At 60.1% G+C, this 21,683-nt stretch overlaps 1 protein-coding gene across 22 annotated transcripts in view; it reads right to left on the bottom strand.

Moving 5' to 3' along the window:
* Nucleotides 1-63: 63 nt before the first annotated feature.
* Nucleotides 64-21,683, bottom strand: part of PHLDB1 (pleckstrin homology like domain family B member 1) — a 45,381-nt gene continuing 23,761 nt past the window's right edge. For 5 of the 22 annotated variants that reach the window (XM_043579512.1, XM_043579511.1, XM_043579508.1 and 2 more), the window contains 18 exons: nucleotides 20,137-20,265; nucleotides 19,617-19,772; nucleotides 16,445-16,555; nucleotides 16,178-16,267; nucleotides 15,467-15,598; nucleotides 13,684-13,857; nucleotides 13,035-13,175; nucleotides 11,507-11,647; nucleotides 11,243-11,345; nucleotides 10,745-10,789; nucleotides 9,894-10,188; nucleotides 9,723-9,813; nucleotides 7,984-8,130; nucleotides 6,420-6,536; nucleotides 6,056-6,158; nucleotides 2,303-2,388; nucleotides 2,148-2,180; nucleotides 64-1,427 (listed from right to left, as the gene is read on the bottom strand). In XM_043579512.1, coding sequence (XP_043435447.1) covers nucleotides 1,287-1,427; nucleotides 2,148-2,180; nucleotides 2,303-2,388; nucleotides 6,056-6,158; nucleotides 6,420-6,536; nucleotides 7,984-8,130; nucleotides 9,723-9,813; nucleotides 9,894-10,188; nucleotides 10,745-10,789; nucleotides 11,243-11,345; nucleotides 11,507-11,647; nucleotides 13,035-13,175; nucleotides 13,684-13,857; nucleotides 15,467-15,598; nucleotides 16,178-16,267; nucleotides 16,445-16,555; nucleotides 19,617-19,772; nucleotides 20,137-20,265 — 2,235 coding nt within the window. In that variant the 3' untranslated portion in view covers nucleotides 64-1,286. The remainder of the gene's footprint in view (nucleotides 1,428-2,147; nucleotides 2,181-2,302; nucleotides 2,389-6,055; nucleotides 6,159-6,419; nucleotides 6,537-7,983; nucleotides 8,131-9,722; nucleotides 9,814-9,893; nucleotides 10,189-10,744; nucleotides 10,790-11,242; nucleotides 11,346-11,506; nucleotides 11,648-13,034; nucleotides 13,176-13,683; nucleotides 13,858-15,466; nucleotides 15,599-16,177; nucleotides 16,268-16,444; nucleotides 16,556-19,616; nucleotides 19,773-20,136; nucleotides 20,266-21,683) is intronic. The other 17 variants (XM_043579527.1, XM_043579530.1, XM_043579529.1 and 14 more) reach the window with 15 other exon arrangements.

Here is a 21,683-nt window from a genome sequence, read left to right as displayed (position 1 = left end):
AGGAAATCCTATTTTGCGGGGAACACCTACCCCCATATCTCATACAACCTGGCTTCCCAAACACATACTCCAAATGCTTTATTGTTCTGTTGAGATGCTTACAAATACTGAAAATCGCCCAGCCCAGGCCGGGCAACCATGGCCCAGTGTTGGGCAGAGGAGCAGGGTTGTGGGCTTAGTGTTAAGGCGTGAAGGGCTGAGGCCAGACAGCTGGGGGCCTGGTCCTCTGCTCTCCATTTCTGTCATCCTTCTGAGGCGGAAGGGAGGGCAGCCAGCCCCCAGGGTCCTCCCCCTCGGCTCCTGCTCAGGTTTCCCCCAGCGGGCGTCTGAGCGGCCCTCCATCCCTGTTAGAAACCCAGCCAGTTCTGTAGACCCCAGTCTAGCTGCCTCTCCCATCTGCTTCCTTCCTCCAGTCTCTGGATGTCCAAGCTTCGTCCCTTCTGGCTCTAAGCAAGGCACGAGTGCAAGGGAGAGGTCTGGACTAGGGGGCGGCCGGCTGTGCACCAGGGCCTGGAGACATAGGGGGCAGGGAGCAGGTGCTTGGTCCCTTCCCCCGGCACGAGATGCACAAGGTCCTGGGCTGGAGAGGTCGCAGTACGTACCCTTGTACCCTCGGATGGGCCCATGGCTGCAGCATGGGCGGAGCCACGGCAACGAGTGTATGACCATGGCGATGAAGCAGTCACTGTGGAGATCGTGGTTGGGGGTCTGCAAAAAGGGGATGAGGTTAGGACCTCAAGGATGGCACTGGAGGTCCCTGGCCCTTGAACAAAGACAGGGGAGAACAGGGTAGAGCGGGGTTGGAGAAGTACACCGCCTGAGCTGTTACCCCACTCTTGATGTGGTTCTCCTCAGCCCCCAAGGCCCCCGCAAAGGGGGCTGAGGCAAGAAGGGATCTTTGGCAGATTCTGGTACCATAATTTGTCCTTTTGCAAAAGAGAACACAGGCTGGGGAGTGCAGGTGCCAGGTCAGAGCTTGAGGCCCCCTCTTGTGACGGCTCCTCAGGCCTGGGGCCGGGCCCTCCAAGGTTACTGCAGATTCTGGGCTCCCGGGAGCCTCCCCACTTTTCATCTGCTGGCTGGTTCTTCAGGGGGCCTGAGCCCAGAAATTCACAGGATGAGCTCCTTACACCGTAGAACAGTACAAAGTCACCTACAACAGCCCCAGGCACGCTCCGCCCTTCCAGGCCTCTGGGGGGGCACTCCTGTGTGGCCCGGTGTGCACCTCTGTCTCCAGGGTGGAGCAGCAGGTGGGCTGGCCCGAGGGTCCAGGAGGTCCACACTGGTCAGTTCATGAATTGAGTGTAGCCCTCAGCTCCGGTCACGATGACATCCATCCAGATGCGCATGGCCTCGGCAGATGGGGCCACCATGTAGTAGAGCCGGTCATGGGTCTTCACACAGAAGGTGAGGGCTGGGTTCGGGCTCTGCTCAGGGAGAGAAGAAGGTCTAAGCCAGGGCTCTCACCTCTGACCCCCCCCATCTGCCCTTTCCCCTCCCCGTCTCCAGGACCCCCTAGAGCTCAAGACGGAGTCTGAAACAGGCCTCAAACCTAGTGCCCATCAGTCCAGCGGGCCCCCGCTGGAGATGGTCCCCTCCTCACACCCGGACCATCCTTGGGCCTGGCAGGGCCGTACCCTGCCTCGTGGGGCACTGTTCCTCAGCGAGCCTGAGGGCACAAAAGTGTCACAGGAATCAGACACAAAGGGCCCTTCCCGTGAGGACCAGAGTCTCCTCTCAGCACAAGAGGGGCCGATGGAAAAAGCTGCAGGTAGGGTGCTGGGCCGCAGAGGAGGGGAGGTCAGGGCTGAGGTGGGCACCCGAGGCTTGGGGGGAGGGAGGCTGATTACACGAGGGCAGACGGCCCAGGCCTCGGACACATCCCCTCTATCAGTCCCCCCAGCCAGAACCCTCCCGGAGAACCCCTTCCTCCCTTTAGCCATCCTTTCTGTGGTGCCCACCCCTCCCCCCACAGGGACACAGCCTGCTGTCATCTCAAGAGAGGGGGCCGCAAGCCGCCCCCCGCTGCTCCTCCCTCAGGCCTGGGGAAGGGGGGCGGAGGGGAGAGTAAAGGGTCAGGGACAAGTAGGGGACAGGGGGCATTAATGTGCAGTAGCTTTGGTTACACGTAGGTGGGGGAGGGGTACCTCAGTCACCACAGTGAAGCTGAAAAACCTCTTCTGGGAAGGGGAGAGGGAGAGAGGAAGAGAAAGTTTACAAAGAGACCAAGCCATGGGTCCAAGTCTCTGGAGGACTCAGGCTGGAGGCTGTCGTCCCACAACGCCGCGGGGCCCGCCCTCACCTTGGCGGCACTGCGCAGGTGGTCATAGTAGACCTCCTCGATGGCCTGGAAGTAGATGACCCCCTTCAGCTTCGTCTCATGCTTGTCTGCAAAGGAAATAAGGCCGGGCTGAGGGGGCCTGTCGTCCCTCAGGTGACGTGCTGAAGGAGCACCCCTGCCCCCAGTCTGAGAAATGGGGTGATTCCCGGGACTCCAGAACCGAGGCCAACATGGAACCCCAGAGACCTGGTCAGTGCTCAGCCTTGCTCAGAATTAGAGAACGCAAATTAGAACTCCACTGAGATACCACTTCTCACCTACCAGAATGGCAAAAATATGCCAAAAATAAACAGCACCCCTTAGGTGGGGCTCTGGAGAAACAGGGGAGGTGGTCTGATAAGTGACAGGTAAGTCCTACCAGGATTAGGTGCTTGCCCTTCGAGCCAACGATGGCACGTACGGACATTTATTTTACAAGTAACAAATTTACACGCGTATTCACCCCAACAGTATTGGTAGTCATGAAATACTGCAAACAACGCAAGTGTCCCCGAGTAGAGATTGGTTAATAAATTATAGTTTAGCACGTGAGGGGATACTACACCGCTCTTAAATGATTCAGAAATCTCTGCTACATGGTTTCAGAAATACAGCTTAACTTAAAATGTATCAGATGTAGATCTATCTCACACAGATCTGATACGTTAGCAGTAAAACAAGGAATGCATTGTGTGCCCCCTTTTGTGGAAGAAAACGAGTAACAGTCTATGTTTGCCTTTGCTTTCGTTCTAAAACTCTACAAGGATACACAAGAGATTTATAATAAAAACAGTCATCTGGAGTGAGCAGAGGCATAAGTCCCAATCTAAAGCTTTTCGGGCGTTTTGATATCAGAACTCTATGAATGCCTTGGCCTATTCGCCTCTAATATTAAAAAACAGAAAGACGCGTAGCACCTAGAGGCAGGGGTGACAGGAAGAAGGTGGGCAAGCTAACAGCAGAGGGGACCGTTCCAGTGGGGAGGGAGGGGAACTGCCAAGGGAAAGCCCAGGGCCTGGGCCATCTTGTCTTGTGGCAAACTGCTTGGGCACCACAACCGAAAGGTCACACAGTCACTAAACTCAGACAGTGACAGCCGATGGCCTGCACCTTGCTCTGCACCCTTCCCCCACCCCTGTGTCATTTCCGGCCTGAGTCCTCCATCCGGGAGCACTGCTGTAGCCTCCTCGATGTGCCCCGGCCCCACCCTCTGCCCCTTCAACTCCTCTCCCCTAAGGACAAGGGAGCAATCTTCCTAAAGCAAACCTAATCCTGCTGCCTCAACCCGCAAGCCTCCCGGCCAGTTCCCTCCCCGGGAACCTGCCGCCATCTTGGCTTGGCAAAGGGTACTTACAGGCCGGTGCCAACACGCCCCTCTGGCCTTATCTCACATCCTTCCCCTGCACCAACGCGTTCTATCTGGCCAGGTGGAGCTGCTGACCAGTCCCTTAAGAGTATGCTCTGCATACACTGGAAGGGTCTCCAGCCCATTCCCTTGGCAAATTCCTAAATGGTCTTCCAGACCTATTGCAAGTGTCACCGCTGTGGTGCCTGGCTGCACTCTCCTGTGTTCCCAGAGCATGGATGTTCCTCTACAGAACTTACCATGCTAAATCTGAGCCCTTCTTTACCCGTCCGTAGGTCTACCTCCTCCAACACCAACAGCTATGTGCCTAGCACACAGCAGGCGCTCAGTGCTGAAGGAGCCCTAGGCGCTGGGATCACCAGCAATCACAGATCCTTCTCTTAGGAATCTACAATCCAGTGGGGAGGAAAGCACAGGCATACAGGCGTTCATTAGCTATGTGACCTTGACAGCACGGCTGGGAACACGGAGAGAGCATCTACGCGTTGTAAGCGGTCGTGAGCACTAAGCGAGAGAACTCGTTCGGAGGGTTCAGCACAGCGACTGGGACACAACGTGTGGCAGCTGCGATCGTTACGCCCCTGGGCTGAGGGGCCCAGCTCCACCCGACGCTTCCTCTTGGGACAGGGACGCAGCCCCACCCTGGCCCCCAGGCCCGGCCACGCCTCCAGTAGCACCTCTCCCTTCGCTGGAAATACTAACAGCTCCTGCCTCTGCTTCCTAACCACCCACGTTTCCTCCTCGTGTGCAATGGCTCCCACCCCTGTACACAGCTCCGGTCTCTGAGTGGAAGGGCCTCTGAGCCCACATTATTCTCGGCCTTTCTGTAGCATCCCTCGTCCCCGGCGACACGACGCTCCCTGCCTGCAAAGGTCTGCTCCTTGGGCTGGCTTCCCTCCCTGTTTCCACCTCTCATCTGAAAGTTGTCTTCCTTCGTTCCACAGACGTTAAGGAAGGTCACAGAGGCCAAGGGCCAGCCCAGCACCTGGCATGTGGCTTCCTGCCCCTTGTCCCTTTGCCCGTCCCTCTGCTTCCTCCTTCCGCAGGGCATGGACTTTCATCTCCCTCTGAGGTCCAGCTGCCCACGCCCAGGCTTAGCTCTGCTTCTTAGCAGCTGTGAGACCCTAGGGAGTTTACTTAACCTCTTGGAGCCCATGTTCCTCATCTGTAAGATGGGTATGAAACAGTGCTTCCCTCACAAGACGATGACGAAAAGTAGACGAGACGAAGCACGCAGAATGCTGAGCACAGCAGCCTGCTCAGGCGAGTATGACCTGCTATCACTATTACTCCAACCGATTCAACTCCAACCCTGACCTTTCTCCTCAACCTAGATGTCCCAGGGGCACTTCAACCTCAACAGGCCTAAAATGGAGCTCTTCTCCCCGGGCCTGTTTCTCTCAAATCCCCACGAAGTCCCTTCCCAGACGCATGTGCCTCTGCCCGCACACCCAGGGCCCCAGGCAATCAGGGAAGGCTTCTTGGAGGGGGTGGAACTCAGGGAGCAGGTTAGAGGGGATGCAGGCACTCCAGGCCTGGATGTCCCTGGCACCAGACAGTTAAGCCCTGACCTTTCAGGCTCCGAGCAGGATTGCTCTTCCTGGCTGGGGGCGGGGTGGCTGCACTGGCCGAGCAGCCCCGCTAATGACTTGCGGACAGACCCCAGCTGGGGCATTTAATGCCAGCGCAAGGCGCAGTTAAGCTTCTCTTTACCTTCCGCCACGGTGGCCAGCAGTGCTCTAAAAATGCATGCTCTCCAACAAAGGGGGCGGTGACGCAGAGGGCCGCAGAGCCCCCACCAACGCGCCACGTACACGGATGCGTATCGGGTAAGAACGACCTTTGTGGTTCTGAGCCACTGGGGTCTCAGGACTGGCTGTCCCCGCGGCATGCCCTGGCCTCTGCTGACCAGCGTGCGACACGGCATCCTGCGCTCGAAGTGGGAACTGTCCAGAGAGAGGGAGGGGATTCTAGGGACCGGCAACCGAGCCGGAGGCCGGGCGGAGGAAGCCGTGGGAGGAGGCGCCTGTGGGCCCTCCAGGAATCCACAGGACTGCACACGCGCACAGCATCTGGGGTCCCCTGCAGCATTCCCATCGTGCACCGCTTTACTCCGTTCAGTATCTGCCTCCCTGACAGCAAGCTCCGAGGGGCAGAGCTGTGGCCACCCTGCTTGTCAGCAAGGACCAGGACAGTGCCCGGAAATTAGGATGCGCTCGGTTATGTTGCCAAATACACGAAGGTGGACCGTGCTCTGGATGCTGTCAGGGAGGGGACAAGTGCTCAGCTCAAGCCCCTGGCCCCCGGCTTGTAAGCCTGGCTTCCTTCCAGAAGCGTCCAGGCTCTGAGACAGTCTCACAGGAACTTACCCACATAATAGGAAAGGGTGCGCTTGAGCCGGTCGAAGACAAACCAGCGCTTCTTCCACGACTTAATCTTGCCCCCCATCTTGACCAAGTAGCCGCGGCAGACCTGGTGAGAAGCGGGAGTGAGGAGGGACCCGAATGCGCAGTCCCTAAACCTTCCTTTCCCGAGCAGCAACAGAAAGGCCATCCCCTCTGCCTGTATTTCAGGGGGCTGTCCCCAACATCTCTTTAAGCCAGCACACCAGATCCCGGGGCAGAGACCTCTGGTGTTAGGACAGGAACTAGGGCCAATATCCCAAGGGCCCGGGGAAATGCTCAGAGCGGGGGGTCCTCCCCCCAGCACCCCGGGGGCCCGCACGCCTCGTACCTTGCTGCTGAGCACCACGTGCAGGCAGGTATCGACACCGTGGCCCGACGACTCAATGTGGGTCTTCAGATCAAAGTCCTCCTTCCGGATTGGCAGGTAGCGAGTCAGGGGTCGTGCCTGGGAGCAGAAGGCAGGCTCAGCAGAGTCTCTCTCTTCCCCCACTGTTCCCTTGTCAAGGTCTCTTGGCTTCAGTTCTGAACCCCCACCAATGCCAACCCTCCCTCCCACCCCCAGGGAAGTCACTCTGGTTTCACAGGGCTTGTGGCAGAAGCAGAGATCTAGCAGGCCCGCACTGCCGCAACCTAGGCCTGGGCAACTGTTGAGTGGCTCTGTGCCTCAGTTTCCCCACCTAGGAGCAAGATACAACCTTTCCTGTCTTGCCCCTGCTCCTCATCTCCTTCCTGGGCTGAACGAAATAAGGCAAGAGGCCAGATGTGAACGTGCTCTGGAAAGCAAAGCCCAGTAGGAAATCCGGCCTCTGACTTCCTATTGGACCTTGTTTGGATCGCATGCCCTCTCTGGACCTCAGTTTCCTTATCAGTATTTTTTTTTTTTTTAATTTTTAAATGTTTATTTATTTTTGAGAAACAGAGAGTGTGGGTGGGGGAGGAGCAGAGAGAGAGGGAGACACAGAATCTGAAGCAGGCTCCAGGCTCTGAGCTGTCAGCACAGAGCCCAACACGGGGCTCGAACTCGTGAACCATGAGATCATGACCTGAGCTGAAGTCGGAGACTTAACCGACCTAGCCCCCCCAGGCGCCCCAGTGTTTATTTTTGAGAGAGAACGAGAGAGCATGTGTGAGCAGGAAAGGGGAAGAGAGAGGGGGGACAGAGGATCTCCAGCAGGCTCTGTGCTGACAGCAGTGAGCCCCATGCAGGACTCGAACTCACAAATCGTGAGATCATGACCTGAGCCAAAGTCGGACGCTTAACTGACTGAGCCACCCAGGCACCCCCCTGATCGTTTCTTAATTCCCAAGCCCAATCCAGGTGGCCTGCCCCCTAGAGTTTATGCTGTTGCTTCCCAGGACCAGGGAGCTGTGGTCACTGGTCCCTGTCGGGGTAAATCCCACAGGACCAGACACGCAGGGGTGTTGGGGGACTAGAAGACCCAGTGGGAAGGAACAGCCTGTGTGAGTCCCATGGGCTCTCACAGGGGGGCCAGGATTTGGGACCAGAGACACAGGCAGACCTCCCCACACAACCTAACTTCTACCTTCAACTCTTCTGCTCAAATCTTCTGCATAAGGCAACAGCCCAGGACTCCGGTGCCACGGAGAAACGAGTACAAGTCTCTCTTGGAGACGTAAACCCAGAGCCAGAGCGACATCATCTGCCCACGGGGGGGGGGCGCGGAGCTTCGAGTCTGGTGGAGTGAGGACTGGGACAGCCACAAGACACACGCACACCCAGGTGTCTGGTCCTTGGGGCCGAACGAGTCCCAAGTAGAATTCTGCCTGGTGCTGAGCCAACAGCAACCTTTTCTGGAGGAGAGTAGTTTTCACACCCCAGGGTACCCCCACGCCTCCACAGCCCCGCCCAGCACACCCCAGCACCCACTTACCTGGGAGAACTGTTTCTCCCGCATCTTGACCTCCTTCTCCACCAGCTGCTGCCTCCTGGCGCTCTCGCTCTGCAGCCTCCGTTCCACCTGCTCCCGCCGCCTCCGCTCCTCCTCCAGGGCCTGCCTCCGGAGCTCCAGCTCCCGCTCCTGCCCCCAAAGCCAGCAGTCAGTGCCCACGGCTGCCTTCTCCCTCCCCTTCTCCAGGTGCCCCTCCTCAGGCTGGGGCAGAGCTGCAGGAGGCGCCCACCTCAGAGAGCAGGCTGGCACGAGGCGGCATCAGCCCCAAAACCCACCTTCTCCGAGCACCTGGCTCGTAAGGGGCAAATGCTTTAAACTGAGACCAGGCTGGCTTCAAATCCTGGCTCTGTCACCGGTCTGAGCTCTGTGACCCTGACAAAATCATTCAAACCCCCTCAGCCTCAGCCGCCTCGCCTGTGAAATGGGGCCAAGAGTGCCCACCTTCGGGGATTATAGTGAAAAGTAACGAGGTCGTGTATGTAAATGCCCATCACTGATTCCAGCTTGAAGGAAGCACTGAATAAATAAGTAAACATGGCTCTCACAATTTTTACTTCAATCCCTAAGACACCGATAATCTAAGCAACTGGGTTTTTTTGATACTGAATATATTCAGTAATCCCTCCTAGTCCCTGAGGCCCTTTGAAGTCAAATTACAAACATTTGTAGTTGAACTTCAAATTTCACGGAGAAAAAAAGTGCACGTACAGAAGCCATTATTAGAAGATTTTAAAAGCCATTAAAACAAATCATCAAACACAAAGCGTGTCAGAGATGCCCAATGTCCTCATCAACACAAACAACTTCCGTGCCATTGGCTCCTGCTTGCCGTTTCTTCCCAGCTCAAAATTTAGCAGGGTCTCCTTCCTCTCCGTTTGCCAAGAGCTGCTTGTAAATCTGGCCCCCGCGGATGTAAGGCTGAGAGGCCTTCCTTTCTGGCTGGTCTAGCTGCTGCCCCCTGCCCCCTGCACCCCACTCTCATCTTGAGACACGAAGAGCACCCCAAGAGTGGAGACAGAACAGGCCCTTCACTCGCCCTCCTCCCCAGGCACCGACTCCTCAGCCTGGCTGTGCCCTGGGGACAAACCAGGATCCTGACCTCGGGCCCACTTCCCTCTGCCAACCTCTGCTCTGGCCTGGACGCCTGCCTTCTCTTCCGGCCCTACCCCCCCCCATGCTGGGCCCCCATTCCCGCCTTTCTTCACCGTCCCCAAGGGGAAGGACCCGCCACTCGTGCTGATGCAAATCAGAACTCTCGCGGCGGCCAAAACACCCACAGAAGCAAACACGCAAAGGCTGCACGTTGCCGAAAGGGAAATTCCTGGCTGGACGAGGGTTCCTGTGCTGCCTCCTCTCATCCTAAGAGCCATGTCACCAGGCCTCCTCCATCTGACGAACACGACTTCTAAAACACTCTTCCTCAAGGGAAGGTCTCGGGGCGCCCGGGTGGCTCAGTCGGTTGAGCGTCCGACTTCAGCTCAGGTCATGATCTCGCGGCCCGTGAGTTCGAGACCCACGTCGGGCGCTGTGCTAATAGCTCAGAGCCTGGAGCCTGTTTCGGATTGTGTCTCCCTCTCTCTCTGCCCCTCCCCTGCTTGCGCTCTGTCTCTGTCTCTCGAAAATAACTAAAAACTTTTTTAAAAAAGGTGGGGGGGGGAGCGCTTGGGGGCGGGACACAGGCCCCGGGCAGCCGCGGGCCCGCCAGCCCAGGCCTGCCTCACCCTCGACTCCATGAGGCGGCTCTTCTCCGCGTGCGCTTCTTTCAGCATCTTCTCCATCTCCTCGATCTTCCCCACGTCCAGGCCGCTCACGCTGGGGGAGGGCGAGAGTGGGGGCATCAAGGGGCCGGGAGGCGGCTGGCGGGGGCGGGGCCGGCCCCCTCGGGCGGGTACCTGGACACGGTGTCCGGGGAGCAGGCCGAGGTGCCGCCCGTGGAGATGCTGGTCTCCATGCTGTCGGAGCTCTCCAGGCTCAGGGTGTCGTAGGCGTGCTCGCCGTCCTCCCCGCGCTCTCGGCCGGCCGGCAGGTGGTGCAGGATGGAGTGGTGCATGAGCGGGGGGAAGCCCGAGGGGCCGGGCGGGAAGGGGGCCGCCCCGTGCAGGGCATCCCACTGGCACTGCGCCTCGGCCGCAGCTTTCTGCTTCAGCTCGGCCAGGCGCCGCCGCTGCTCCTCGATCACCTGCTGCCCTGCGGGAGGGACGGGGGAGTCACGGTGGGCCCTGTGGGGGCCGCCGGCAGAACCACAGACAGAGGGAAGGGGCGAGCGGGGAGAGGTCAGCAGCGGGCCCACCCCTCAGCCCCCGCAGCTCCACGTCCGGCTGCCCTGCCAGGGTCTCTGTCGCCTGCACAGCTGGCCGCGGCCGTGCGGTCCGGCTTCAGCGCTCCTCCTGCTTCCTGAGCACCCGCCGCCCCCCCTCCGCCCCGGCCCAGAGAGGGGCAGGACTCATGCACTGCCCTGCCCACTGGGGAAGGGGGAGAGGGAAGGGGGTGAGCAGGGCGTCCATGCAAAGCCGGCCGTGATGCAGAAGCAAGAGCCACAGAGAGCGGGACAGAGGGGGAGACGACAAGGCAGGAGACAGCTCAGCGGGAGGCGTGAGGCCAGCCAGACACCCGGCCCCAGGTCGGCCCCGGGTCAGCCGGGGAGCCTGCCTGGGGGCAGCGAGGACCCGCGCAGAACACATCATGCGGACGCCCAGGCGGGGCTGCCTGACCAAAGCAATGCCCTCAGTGACCAACGCTCTACCTGCTGGGTCGTCGGTTGGGGGGGGCTCGGCAGGAAGCGACTCGCCTGGTGTGGGGGGGCCCCGGGCAGAGAGACACAGAGGGGACGAGACGAGAGAGAGGCACAGACATGGGCTTTCAAAACAACCAAAATGCACACAGGCAACAAGGACTCCAGGGTCCCCAGAGCCAGTATCTTAGGGAACCATTTCCGGAGGTCATCACGTCCACCCTCCGCCTCCAGACAGGGCAACGTCCATCCCGACTCAGATCAACAAACACCTTCCTTGTTTGCTGTGCTCTCTGGGAAGACCGCACGCACAGCCCCCAACCCCGAGTCTCTGCACAAATATCCAGGAAGCTCTCCTTTCAGTATCGAACCTAAATGCTTTCTGCCCTCACCTGGGACTCAAGTAAAGCAAAAACATCCCGCAAAACGTGAGGCACGGAGAGAGGGGGGGATGGTGGCAGATATCCAGGCCCCCAGGAGAGCGGGTGGGTGGGCACTGCGGCCACTCACCCTTCTGCTGCAGGGCCAGCTGGCGCTTGGTCTCAATGTCCTGCAGCGTGGCCGCCAGGTTGCGAGGAAGGCTGCTCGTGCCATTCTGGGCAAGGAGGACACTCTGCGGCGGGGGCGGGGGGAAGTGGAGCATGGGGACCCGGGGCTCAGAAGACCCCCCCCCCCAGGCTCCCCTGGGGCGGCTCCGCCCCCTCCCCGGTGTGGCAGTCTCCATCCCCCTACCACCACCTTGCCATACACTCAGCCCACCCGCTGTCCTCAGACCTTTGGGGAGGGGCTACGGCCCAGGGTAGCCACGCTGAGCTGGGAGGAGGAGGAAGAAGAGCCAGAGGAAGAGGGGAGGGGGCCGCTGCGGGTCCGGGGCAGGGGGCTGGTGGCCTCACCATCCATCTTGGAGCGGTAAACCTGGAGGGAAGAGATGGCGCCGGGTCAACTCTTGCTCCTCCCCGGCCACCACCCCCACCCCCCCACCCCACCCCTGTCACCTAGGCTGGCTGTGATCCAAGACACCGCCCCGGCACCGGGCCTCTGAGGCCGCTTCTAACTGACAACAGCATTGAGCTTCTCGGGCCAGACCAACGGAGAGGCGTTACTGGAGGCTGCCAAGCCTCCTTTCCGGGCAGTTCCTCCCTGGGCCAATCCCCGGTCCCACCCCAGGTCTCAGAAAAGATCTCGTAAATCGACCCATGCGAGGCGCTAACGTGGGCCGGGCAGAGCCGTACAGGAGACCGACTAGAAGCCAGGGTTCCCTCTGGTCCCAGCTCTGCCACTAACGGGCTGTGTGACCTTGGACCCTGCGCCTCCCAGCTCTGGGCCCGGGCTTCCTTATCTGCAAGAGCAGGGAGCAGGGCTAGACCAAATAACCGCCAAGCTCCCTCACGGCCCTCGTGTTTGCGGAACACCGGTGCCTGAAGTCAAGATCCCTGACTCTTGGCATCGGCTCTGCTACGTCCTAGTTGTGTGGCCTTGGCGGGACTGCTTATCCTCTCCGGGCCCCAGTGACTGAGCTGTAAAATCAGAGTTAACTGTGCTCACGATGAAAGGAATCAAAACATGGGAAAGTCTCTAACCGGCTGGACACAAAGTAGAGAGAGGGTGGCTCACAGGCTCCTCCCATAGGGAGCACAGAATCTGAGCGGAGATCGGGGTCTTAGAGGTCCTGTGCCTTCACTCCAGGAGTGAATCTCGAAGGCAGGGGTCTCGGGCACAGCAGCAGGTCAGCGGCGTGCACCCTGGGGGAGAACGCTACCTGACTGCCCCCCTCCCCCTCCCCACACCACAGTCAGCAGCTTGCTCCAGGCTCAGCTCGGACTGCACCCTCCACGGAAACTGTGAGGAGGCCGGGCACGTCTCTGTCCCATCAGGACTGCCTCCAAGTGTCACCCCCGGGGAGACCAGGAGAGCAAAGTGCTGGCAGTTCTCCCAGGACACACGAGTTCCAGCTGCCACGGGCCCAAGAGCGCGTCAGGCCCCCAGACCCAGGGAGAAACTCCGGGGTTGAAGGCTGCCAGGGACAGAGCCTACCGTAGCTTGAGGCACCAAGCCGATCTCAACCTGACCACTGCTCCTGGACCCCCCTCCACTGGACAGTCAATCCCATACGTCATCCTTGGACTCAGGGGCTGGCCCCAGCTGCCCGAAGTGCCAGGATGGCACTAGGAGACCTACTGCCCTGACTCAACGGACCCCCACCCTCTAGGGAGGCGCTGTGTGGCTGCTGCATTGGCAGGAGATACCCAGCACAGAGAGGAGCAGGGCTTGGGGAGGAACGGGCAGGGAGAGAGGGGGTTACCTGCAGCTGCCGGGAAGCTTTGGCGGGCAGAGGCGGGGGAGAGGAGCGCGGGGAGGCTGTAGCGGGGCCGGTCCCCAGCCCGGCCATCAGCTCCTGGTACCACTGCTCTAAGTCTACAGCAGGGAGCAGCAGCTCCTCCATCTGGAGCGGGGTGTGGGGAGAGGGGCGTGGGGAGGGGGTGAGGAGGATAGTCAGGAGAGTAGGGGAAGGACGGGTAGGAGGACGGGAGAGAAGGCAGAAGAAAGGGGAAGGTTGCAGGAAGAGTAAAGGAAGACCGAGCAGGGAAACACGGAGGTGAGGGAGAAGGGAGGGAAGGAGGGGAGAGAGGACAGCATAAAGAGAAGGAGGAGAAAAACAGTGAGAAAACAGTTGCTGTGAACGCGCTAAGGGCAAAGAGGAACAGTCAGGACACAACTCCCAGACCAGAGACACGTGCTGTGCCCACCATGACGCCAGACAGCCAGCGTCCGCAGGCACCGAGCGCTCCCAGGGGGCCAGCCTGGAGCTCAGAAGCCAGGAAGCAGGGGCGGAACACACACACACACACACACACACATGCGCGCGCGCACGCACACGGGCGCACACACACATATACACAGAGCCACGCCAGCAGCGGGCTGGGGGTGGCAGGGACACACAGGCCACCAACCTTGGGTGAAGGCGTGACGGAAGCGAAGGAGGAGGAAGAGGGCAGCACGGGAGGAAGGCAGGTGGTGGGAACCAGGTCCCGGGAGGCAGGGGCCCAGAGAGGCAGGCCTGGCACAGGGGCTGCGGGCACGGGCGAGGTGCCCCACATCGCCTTTAGCTGCTCAAGCGTCACGTACTTGGGGGAAAGGCCAGGACGCAGGAGGGAATACAAGAGGTTAATGCAACCGCAACCCAGGAGCTGGCCCTGCCCACAGGCGAGGGAAGGGTGAGCACAGGACGCGCGGAGCAGCAGAGGCCTGCAGAGCCCCGGAAAGCAAGTCCTCTCTAGGCAGGACGACGCCCTCACGCCCAACCAGAAGGCTGCCCGGCCTTGAGCCATCAGGAGCTGAAGCTCCCGAGGCCCCAGGCCATACAGGGACCCACTCCCAACCCCCCTATGCCGGCTGCCCTTCTCCCTCACCGCTGGACACAGACCCCATCGTCCCCCAAGCCCCACCCAGGACTGAGGGACAACCTGGGCATCCGCAGGAGGCCCTTGGGCACAGGTGGGCTCACTCAGTGGCCGGTACCTCACTGCCAGGCAGGGGCTGGGCGAGCACGCTGGGGGGGGTGGCAGAAGCATGGGGGTCCAAGCGGAAGCACAGCTGGAGAACCTCTGCCAGGCTCACATACTCCTAGGGTGCCCGGTGGGAGGGGGAGGGATGGGCAGAGAGGTCAACAGGGTACACCCAGGCACCTGACACCCACACTCCATGCCTTCGGGCCATCACTCCATTCAATACAAGATCCAGAGCAAGGAGCGTGGCAGGGGGTGCAGGAGGGGGACTCAGCTGTCTCCTGTGACCGGAGACAGCTGGGGGGAGGGAGGGGCCAGAAAAGGGCAGGCAGAACTGTCTGAAGGCACTTCTTGACCTGTACTTGTAGGCTGCCTTGGCATCCCGGCCCTGCCCGGGGCAGACTCTGAAGGCCCATCCCTGGGTTTGCTCTGGGCTGGGGACAGGAGAAGCCTAGGGAAGGCCTTCCGAGAGTCCACCGAGAATCAGGACCCAACCCCCAGAGAGTTCTTCTGTCTCCCCCATCTTGGGCCCCAGTGGGGCGCACACACACTGCATCGAGCACCAGCCACCATTCCCGAGGGTCTCCTCGCACCCATGTGCCGGGGCGGGAGCTGGGAGGGGAGGCTCACTAAGTGGCTGAGCTAGATGGGCTTTGAGAAAGAGGCCTCAGCAGGGAGCAGCTAAGAGCCCAGGTGGAAACACGGGCCCACCCCCCAAGGGTTAGTACGTAGGAAGAGACTAGCGCATCAGACTGCGGTGTGGGAGGACAGGGACTGTCACCCTCCCTGAGCATATCCTTAGTCCCCTAAGCTGATCTAGGCGGTGGGGGCACGGCAGGCCTCCAAAATGCACACTGAATGCGCAGGGTCCCAAGCCTGACCCATCCAGGGGGAGCCCCGGCCCGGCGGAGCCCCAGAGGGCAACTGTCCTCCGGGGGTCAGGGAAAGGGAAAAGGAGAGGGAGGATCCGGTGTGTTGTGAGCACTGATGAATGGCATGCAGATCACGTGCAAATTAACACGCAAGCCGGTGCTGATTTTGCATAGCCTGCCCGGGCCCTCTATGGAGCAGCAGGATGGCGCGCTCACTCACACTCTCACAAACTCTGGCCAGAGGATTATTGCCACACGCCCCCGAGCCAGGCCCTTGGCAGGAGCTGGAGGCAGGAGCTCGGCAAGCAGGCAGACGGGCAGTGGGCAGAGCAGAGCAGGCAGCTAGCTGGGATTACCTCTTGTGCTTTGGGGCAGAGCTGAGTGGAAGCAGGTGGGATTAGGGGGACAGAGGAGGCCCCAGCCTGAGAAGACCCCGGGAAAGGGACCAGACTCGCAGTCCCTGAGGACTCGGAGATGAGCAGTTCGGCCTACAGAGAGGGGACATGGTGAGGGGCCGCCCATGCCAGGCCTCAGTGGCAGGGAGGTGGGGAGAAAAGGAAAGAGCTTGGGAACCTGGGCATGTCCTAGTTGGACCTCACGCCCCAAGCGGGCAAAGACTCAGGAAAGGACCGCCTAAGGACTGTCAGTGCCCACTATGCTGCCAAGAGCCTCGTTCTAGACTGAAGCCCGAGGAGCTCCGAGAGCAGGGCCCCTGGATTCCTGTGCAAACCCTCGAAGCGAGGCTGCCCGGCCCTGGCCCTTCCCAAACCTCTGAGCTTCCCGCCTTCCCCACTCATGCCTCCTGAATCCCCCAGATGGATTTGATCACCCAGAACGGTAACATCGGTAAGCTCCTAGGAGCCAGAAAGGTATCTGCAAAGCAGCAGCTGGTAGCCACAGAAGGTCAGATCCCAGACTTCAGGGCCACTCGCACTCAAATCTCTCCGGTTCAGGAGAACGTCCCCAGTATTCGGCCTCAGCTACTGGGGAGAAGGTGCCACACGTCGCTCCAGGGCCTCCCAGGAAGCCCCTCGGGCCTGGAGCTAGGGCTGACCCAACCACGTTACCTCTTTGAGGGTCGACGTGGTCTTCGGGAAAGGCCTGCCTCCCGTGAGTGAGTGGTACCTTCTTTCCAGCATCGTGAGTTTCTCCTTCTCCTGCGAGCCCAGAGTGGCCGAGTCAGAACGGGGTGGGGGTGGCAGCACAGGGGGAGCCAAGTGAGGGAGGCCCTCCTGCAGCTGGCAGAGCTCCACCCCAGCCCCCCCCCCGCACTCGTCTCCCACTCCCCATCCTGCACCGACCCCGATCCCCCAGCCCGACCTGACCGAGGCTACCTTCTGCAGCAGCTGCAGGGAGGCGTTCTTGTCCCGCGCCAGGCGCTCGGACTCTTGCACGGCCTGGGCCCGGATCTGCCCGGCCTGACTGTCCAGGACTGCCAGGCGCTCCTGAAGGAGGGGGTGGGAGGTCGGTCAGGCCTGGGAGACAGGGCTGAGCCCATGGCGAGGCTTCCCTGTCTCTCCAGTCCAGAGACCCTTGGCTTGGGTGAAGGGAATCGGCCGGCTCTTCCGCTTGGCCTTAACCCACCCCCGGAATACCGGGGCAAGTGTGGTCAGCTCCTCCCTTCACCCGTCCCTCAACCAGTGACTCCCGTGCCGCCAGGCACACCGGCTAGAACCCGAGTCCCCAGACGTAACCTCCCCACCATCAACGAGTCCAGAATCCGAGCTGCTGAAGAGTTCTCCACCTGCCCCACTCCCACGGCCACCCCCCAAGTCCAGGCCCGCTGCCTTCCCTGCCGGGACTTTTTCACCAGCCCTCTGCCCCCACTCCTGACCTTCTAAGTGTGCCCCACACTGCCACGAACACCTTCTCAAAATGGCCCTGGAGGTCTGTTTTTGTCTGCTTATCCGAATTTTCTAAGCCTTCCAAAAAGAATATATATGACTTGAATAATGTTTTAAAACTCCACGAGTGAAGTTAGATCACTCCTCTCCTCAAAATCTTTGACGCGCTACTCACAGGACAGAGCACAAACTGAAAACGGCGTCCGAGGGCTCCCGGGACTGGGCCTACGCTCTTCGGCCCCCCTCCCCCCCGGCCCTCTGTGTCCCCCCCCAGCCTGGCCGTGGGGCACACTAAGCCACAGAGCTGCACACCCTCAGGCCTAACACTGCCCCCTTGCCCCAGGAGAGCTGTCCCTGTCTTTCCACCACCAAGAGCTCACTTTTCCTCCTAGACCAGTCCTTCATCCTAGACCAGACCTACATCTTCCTCCATTACCACTCAATTCCTCTGCTCCCTCCTCTGTGCTCAGATTACTCTGTGTCACCATTTGCCTCGTATTACTGGTACTTGTCAACATGTGCCTCCATCACCACCCCGCCCAGACTGTCAGATCCAAGGGCAAGGTCGGGGTCTTTTCTGTCTCCATATCCCCAGTAGGGCTGAGCACAGTGCCTGGCTCAACCACCATGTGCTAAAAGGAAAAGACAATCACGTGAGAGAGAAGAATGGGGTTTGGGGAAAACGGGCTGGGTTAATCCCAGGAGGGCTTCCCGCAAGGGGCAGCCTTAAACCGCCACCTTTAAGAGCAAGACATGAGCAAGGAGGGAGGGAAGAAGGGAGCCATCCTAAATCTGGGGTCAGCCCGAGCAGGAATTCCCACAGCAAGATCAGCTGTTTAACGAGAACCTGTTAGAACGCAGTAACTGCTAAACGCTTTGCATTTGTGACCTCATTTAAACCTCTTTTGACGCAGGTGCCTTTATACCCATTTTAGTGATGAGAACACTGACATATTCAGGAGCTAGTAAGTGGTACAGCTGGGAATGGAACTAAATCTGTAGGACTCCAAAGCCAGTATTCTGAACCGTCCTGAATCACAGTGGAGAGGATAGGGGAACATTGGGCAGGAGGGCAGACAGAGCCTGGGATTGGGTGGGACACAGGGAGGGGCGGGGTGCGAGAGACAGAAGCTGAGCAGGACTCACGAGAAGGCAAGGAGAAGGGGCGCCTGGCTGGCTCGGTCAGTGAAACATGCAACTCTTAATCTTGGGGTTGTAAGTTCAAGCCCCACGTTGTGTGTAGAGACTACTAGAAATAAAACCTTAAAAAAAGAAGAAGAAGAAAGCAACAGCAAGGGGAAGAATGTGACCCCTGGGGTCCTAGTGGCTGACCTCCTAGGAGCCAGGGTGGGTACGGGGAGGTGGGAACAGGAGGCTAATACTGCCGACCCCTCCCAAACTTCCTGGAGTTTACACCCACCGAGACCCCAGAGGAATGGGATTGGCTCATCTAGGGCTCCCTGCTGCTTTCTCTCCAGAGGAATGGGGAAGGTTCTTTGGGCCAGGCAGGCCTAGGGTCTCACGCTGACTCAAACTCATACACTGAGAGGTCTGGAACAAATATGTAGCTTCCCTGAGCCCTCATTTCCTTGTCTGGGAAACGAGGATGAGAGCACTGGCCTTGTGAGACCATCCTGAGGTTGGCACAAGATGACCCAAGAAAACCTCCTGGCTCGCACCCACGCGCCTGGGAAATGCTAGCTTTCTTCCTTCCATCTGTCTCACAGCCAGAAGCAGACGCATTTGTAAGGCAGAGAAACTCAGGGAGAGAGGCAAGGGATCCGGACTCCGGGGGAGGTCCAGGAGCTTGCCACAAGCCACCAAACTCAGGCTAACCGTCGAGACGCCAGTCGCCACTTTTTGACACCCCTCCCCTGATCTCGTGGCCGTCACCCCCCACCTACTCACTCCAAACTGCACACGCATGCGTGTGTGTGCACGGACATGGCAGTCTCAGCCAGAGTCACGTGAACTGCCCGGACCATCCTCCCCATTCTCTTTCCTGACCTCTTCCTAACACGTGCTCAACACAAACCTCCTCCCAACTTTACTGCACACAGGCACGCACCTCTGCCCCATCATCCTGTCCTGGTCTGGCTGAGATCAGGAGCAGGGGATCACAGCATCTGGAGCTCCCGGACTGGTGAGGATATGACACACAATGCCCTGATTTCGTGGCTCGGCTGAGCCACAGCTAGAAGCCAGGTGGTGCCCTTTCTAGGACCCCTGGTTGGCTCAAACGTCCGGATCTCAGGACCTTGCATGCTTCCCAGCACATCCACCAGACAGAAAGCTCTGCAAGGGCAGCAGCGAGCCTCCTCTTCGGCCTCCTCCTCCTCCTGTACCTCCACCCTTCATTTCTTTGCCCGGCCGGAGCCCGGCTCCGAGTGTGAGCCCGGTCCACTCCCCACTGGGAGCCCACGCCTACTAACAACAGCTGTTGTCCGCTCCGCGCTTACTAGCATCGGAGCCCACGCTGTCCTCACATACACCATCTTGCTTAGTTCTCTTGACAGCCTGTTCCTGTTCTGCGGTTAAGGAAACTGAGGCTCAGAGAGGCAAAGTTAACTTTTATGGGGTCATCAGCGGGGATCCAATTCACTGGCCTCCGCCCCGCCCCGCCTGGCACCGAGGCCCCACAGGGGATGGGAGCAGGGCACACCTTCCTCTTGGTGATGCTCCGGAGCAGCTCGGCCTTGCTCCGGAGCAGCCCCTGGCCCGCCAGCTCACGCTCCTCCTCCACGCGGCTCTCCCGCTCCAGCTGCTGGAACTCCAAGTCCTCAAACAACTTTGTCTCCGTCTCCAGGGCCTCGGCCTCCTTGAACGACAGTGACCAAGGGGGTTGAATGGTGCTCGCAGTACCGCTCCGGGCCTGGGAGGCCAGGCCACAGAGGTGGGAGTTCTGAGGGCTGGCCCCAGGGCAATTGGGGAAGGGACCTGCCCCCAACCCATCCCCCTTTGCTCTGCTTGGCTTTTTGCCCCTTTCATGGGCATCGCTGCCTGGAGTAGCAGAAAGGTGGAAATCGATCCCCCCAATCCTTCCCTGTCCCTTCCAAGCCACAGCACCGACCCTGGTGTGTCCGGCAGGAAGTGCAGGGCCCAGGTGGTCCCGTCCCACCGCTCTCCTGTCTTCCGGGTGGGTGGCCCTCGGGGGCCAGGGAAGGGGGGCTGGTGAAACTGACCCTTCTCAGCTGCTCCTGTAACTGTTCCCGCACTGACTCGGGGCAGTTATCGAGCTGCGTCTGGAGCTCGGCGTAGAGCGCCTGGCGGGCCTCCAGGTGCCTCCGTCCCGCGGCCAGCTCCGCCCTCTCCTGGTCGGCGGGAGGGGTGGGGAGGGCGGGCACAGGGGAGAAACAGAACACACACTCCTCAACTCTGGCCCGCGGGCAGCAGCGGCCATGGGGGGGTGCAGGGCGGGAGAGAGAAAGCTGGGGAGCCGGCAGGGGGTGGGGTGAGGACTAACAGAGGAGAGTAAGCAGGAGAGGAGAAGGAAGAGAAAGGGAAAACACGGAAGAGAAGAGTGGAAAAGGCTAGGAGGCGAGGCGGAAGACAGGACGCTCGCAGGTGCAAGGGAAGCTGTCACGCAGGCGCAGGTGTGGGTCTTGGGCAGAAATTTTGGTCTCCTGGAGTCCCCTGGACTAGAAACACTGGGGTGGGTCCTACGAAAAGCCTTCTGTTTTCTCTCCAAACCAGTCAAGACCAAAGCTGGTCCCGCATCACAAACACGGAGCCTCTGGCTCCTATTTCCCCCTGACTCTGCCACTGCCTAGAGACCAAAATTTAACCCTGGGGGGTGGGGAGGGGTATAGACAGCGAGGGTTAAATCCAGGGGTCCGGCATGAATCGGAAGCTGAGGATGTTAAAGCTACGGCAGTGTCGCAGAGGGGACCCCGGCCCGACTCCCTGGGCCTCCCTCCCTCCTGCCCTGGGTGGAGGTGGGTGCTGGCACTCCAGGCTGAACTCCAGCGGGATGAGGGTTGCAATTAGTTCGGCCGTTGCCATGGCAGTAGGAGCCCCAGGAGTGGGTACAGGGAGGAGGTGGATAGCTCTGTCTGGGGCGAGATGACACCTCCCAGGGCGGGAAGGGGGACGAGGGGAGGAGCTGGTGAGTCACCCCTCCGAAGGACAGGCAGAGGAGAAACTAGGATTACTGATTCCAAAACCAGAGCGGAGCCACGGGCTGGGGAGGAAAGCTGAGTGAGCCTGCCCCGCGGCCACTGCCTCCCCACCCCCCACCCGACCACCCCCTCAAATAACTAGGCCCAGAGAGAAGGCAAAGTCCAGGCCTCCAGGCCATGCCAGGTCAATGAGAAAGGAGGTCAGGCAGGTTCCTTCTGAAATGCTGAGCTTACTTCAAGTTCTTCTGCCGAATCCTGCCCTGCCCCATCCCTCCGGCCCACTCTCGCATCAGGGAGAGGAGTCCTGGGTTCCAAGCACTTTGCCCTCTTAGGACTCAGGCTCTATGATACCCCCTACATTCCGGATGGCTCAGGGGCGGGAGAAGAGGTGAGGCCTAGTCATTCCCACCCTCCGGTTGGGGTATCTGGATTTTGGAAGCCCCAGAGGAAAGCTAGAAGGGCGGCCGCCGTGTGGCAGAGGGAACTGGTCTAAACCCCCCAGGGCCATGCCGCCACGGCCGCGGACCTCCTGACCCCTCCGCTCCGGAAGGAAGAGAGGGGCGGGAGGTGGACGGCTGGAGGGCAGCCTGCTTCTCCCAGCTGCACAGGAA

Source organism: Prionailurus bengalensis, chromosome D1 (assembly GCF_016509475.1).
Source record: "Prionailurus bengalensis isolate Pbe53 chromosome D1, Fcat_Pben_1.1_paternal_pri, whole genome shotgun sequence".
Taxonomy (NCBI): Eukaryota; Metazoa; Chordata; class Mammalia; order Carnivora; family Felidae; genus Prionailurus; species Prionailurus bengalensis.
Note: the sequence above shows the minus strand (reverse complement) of the source record. Positions and strands in the feature narration are given on the sequence as shown.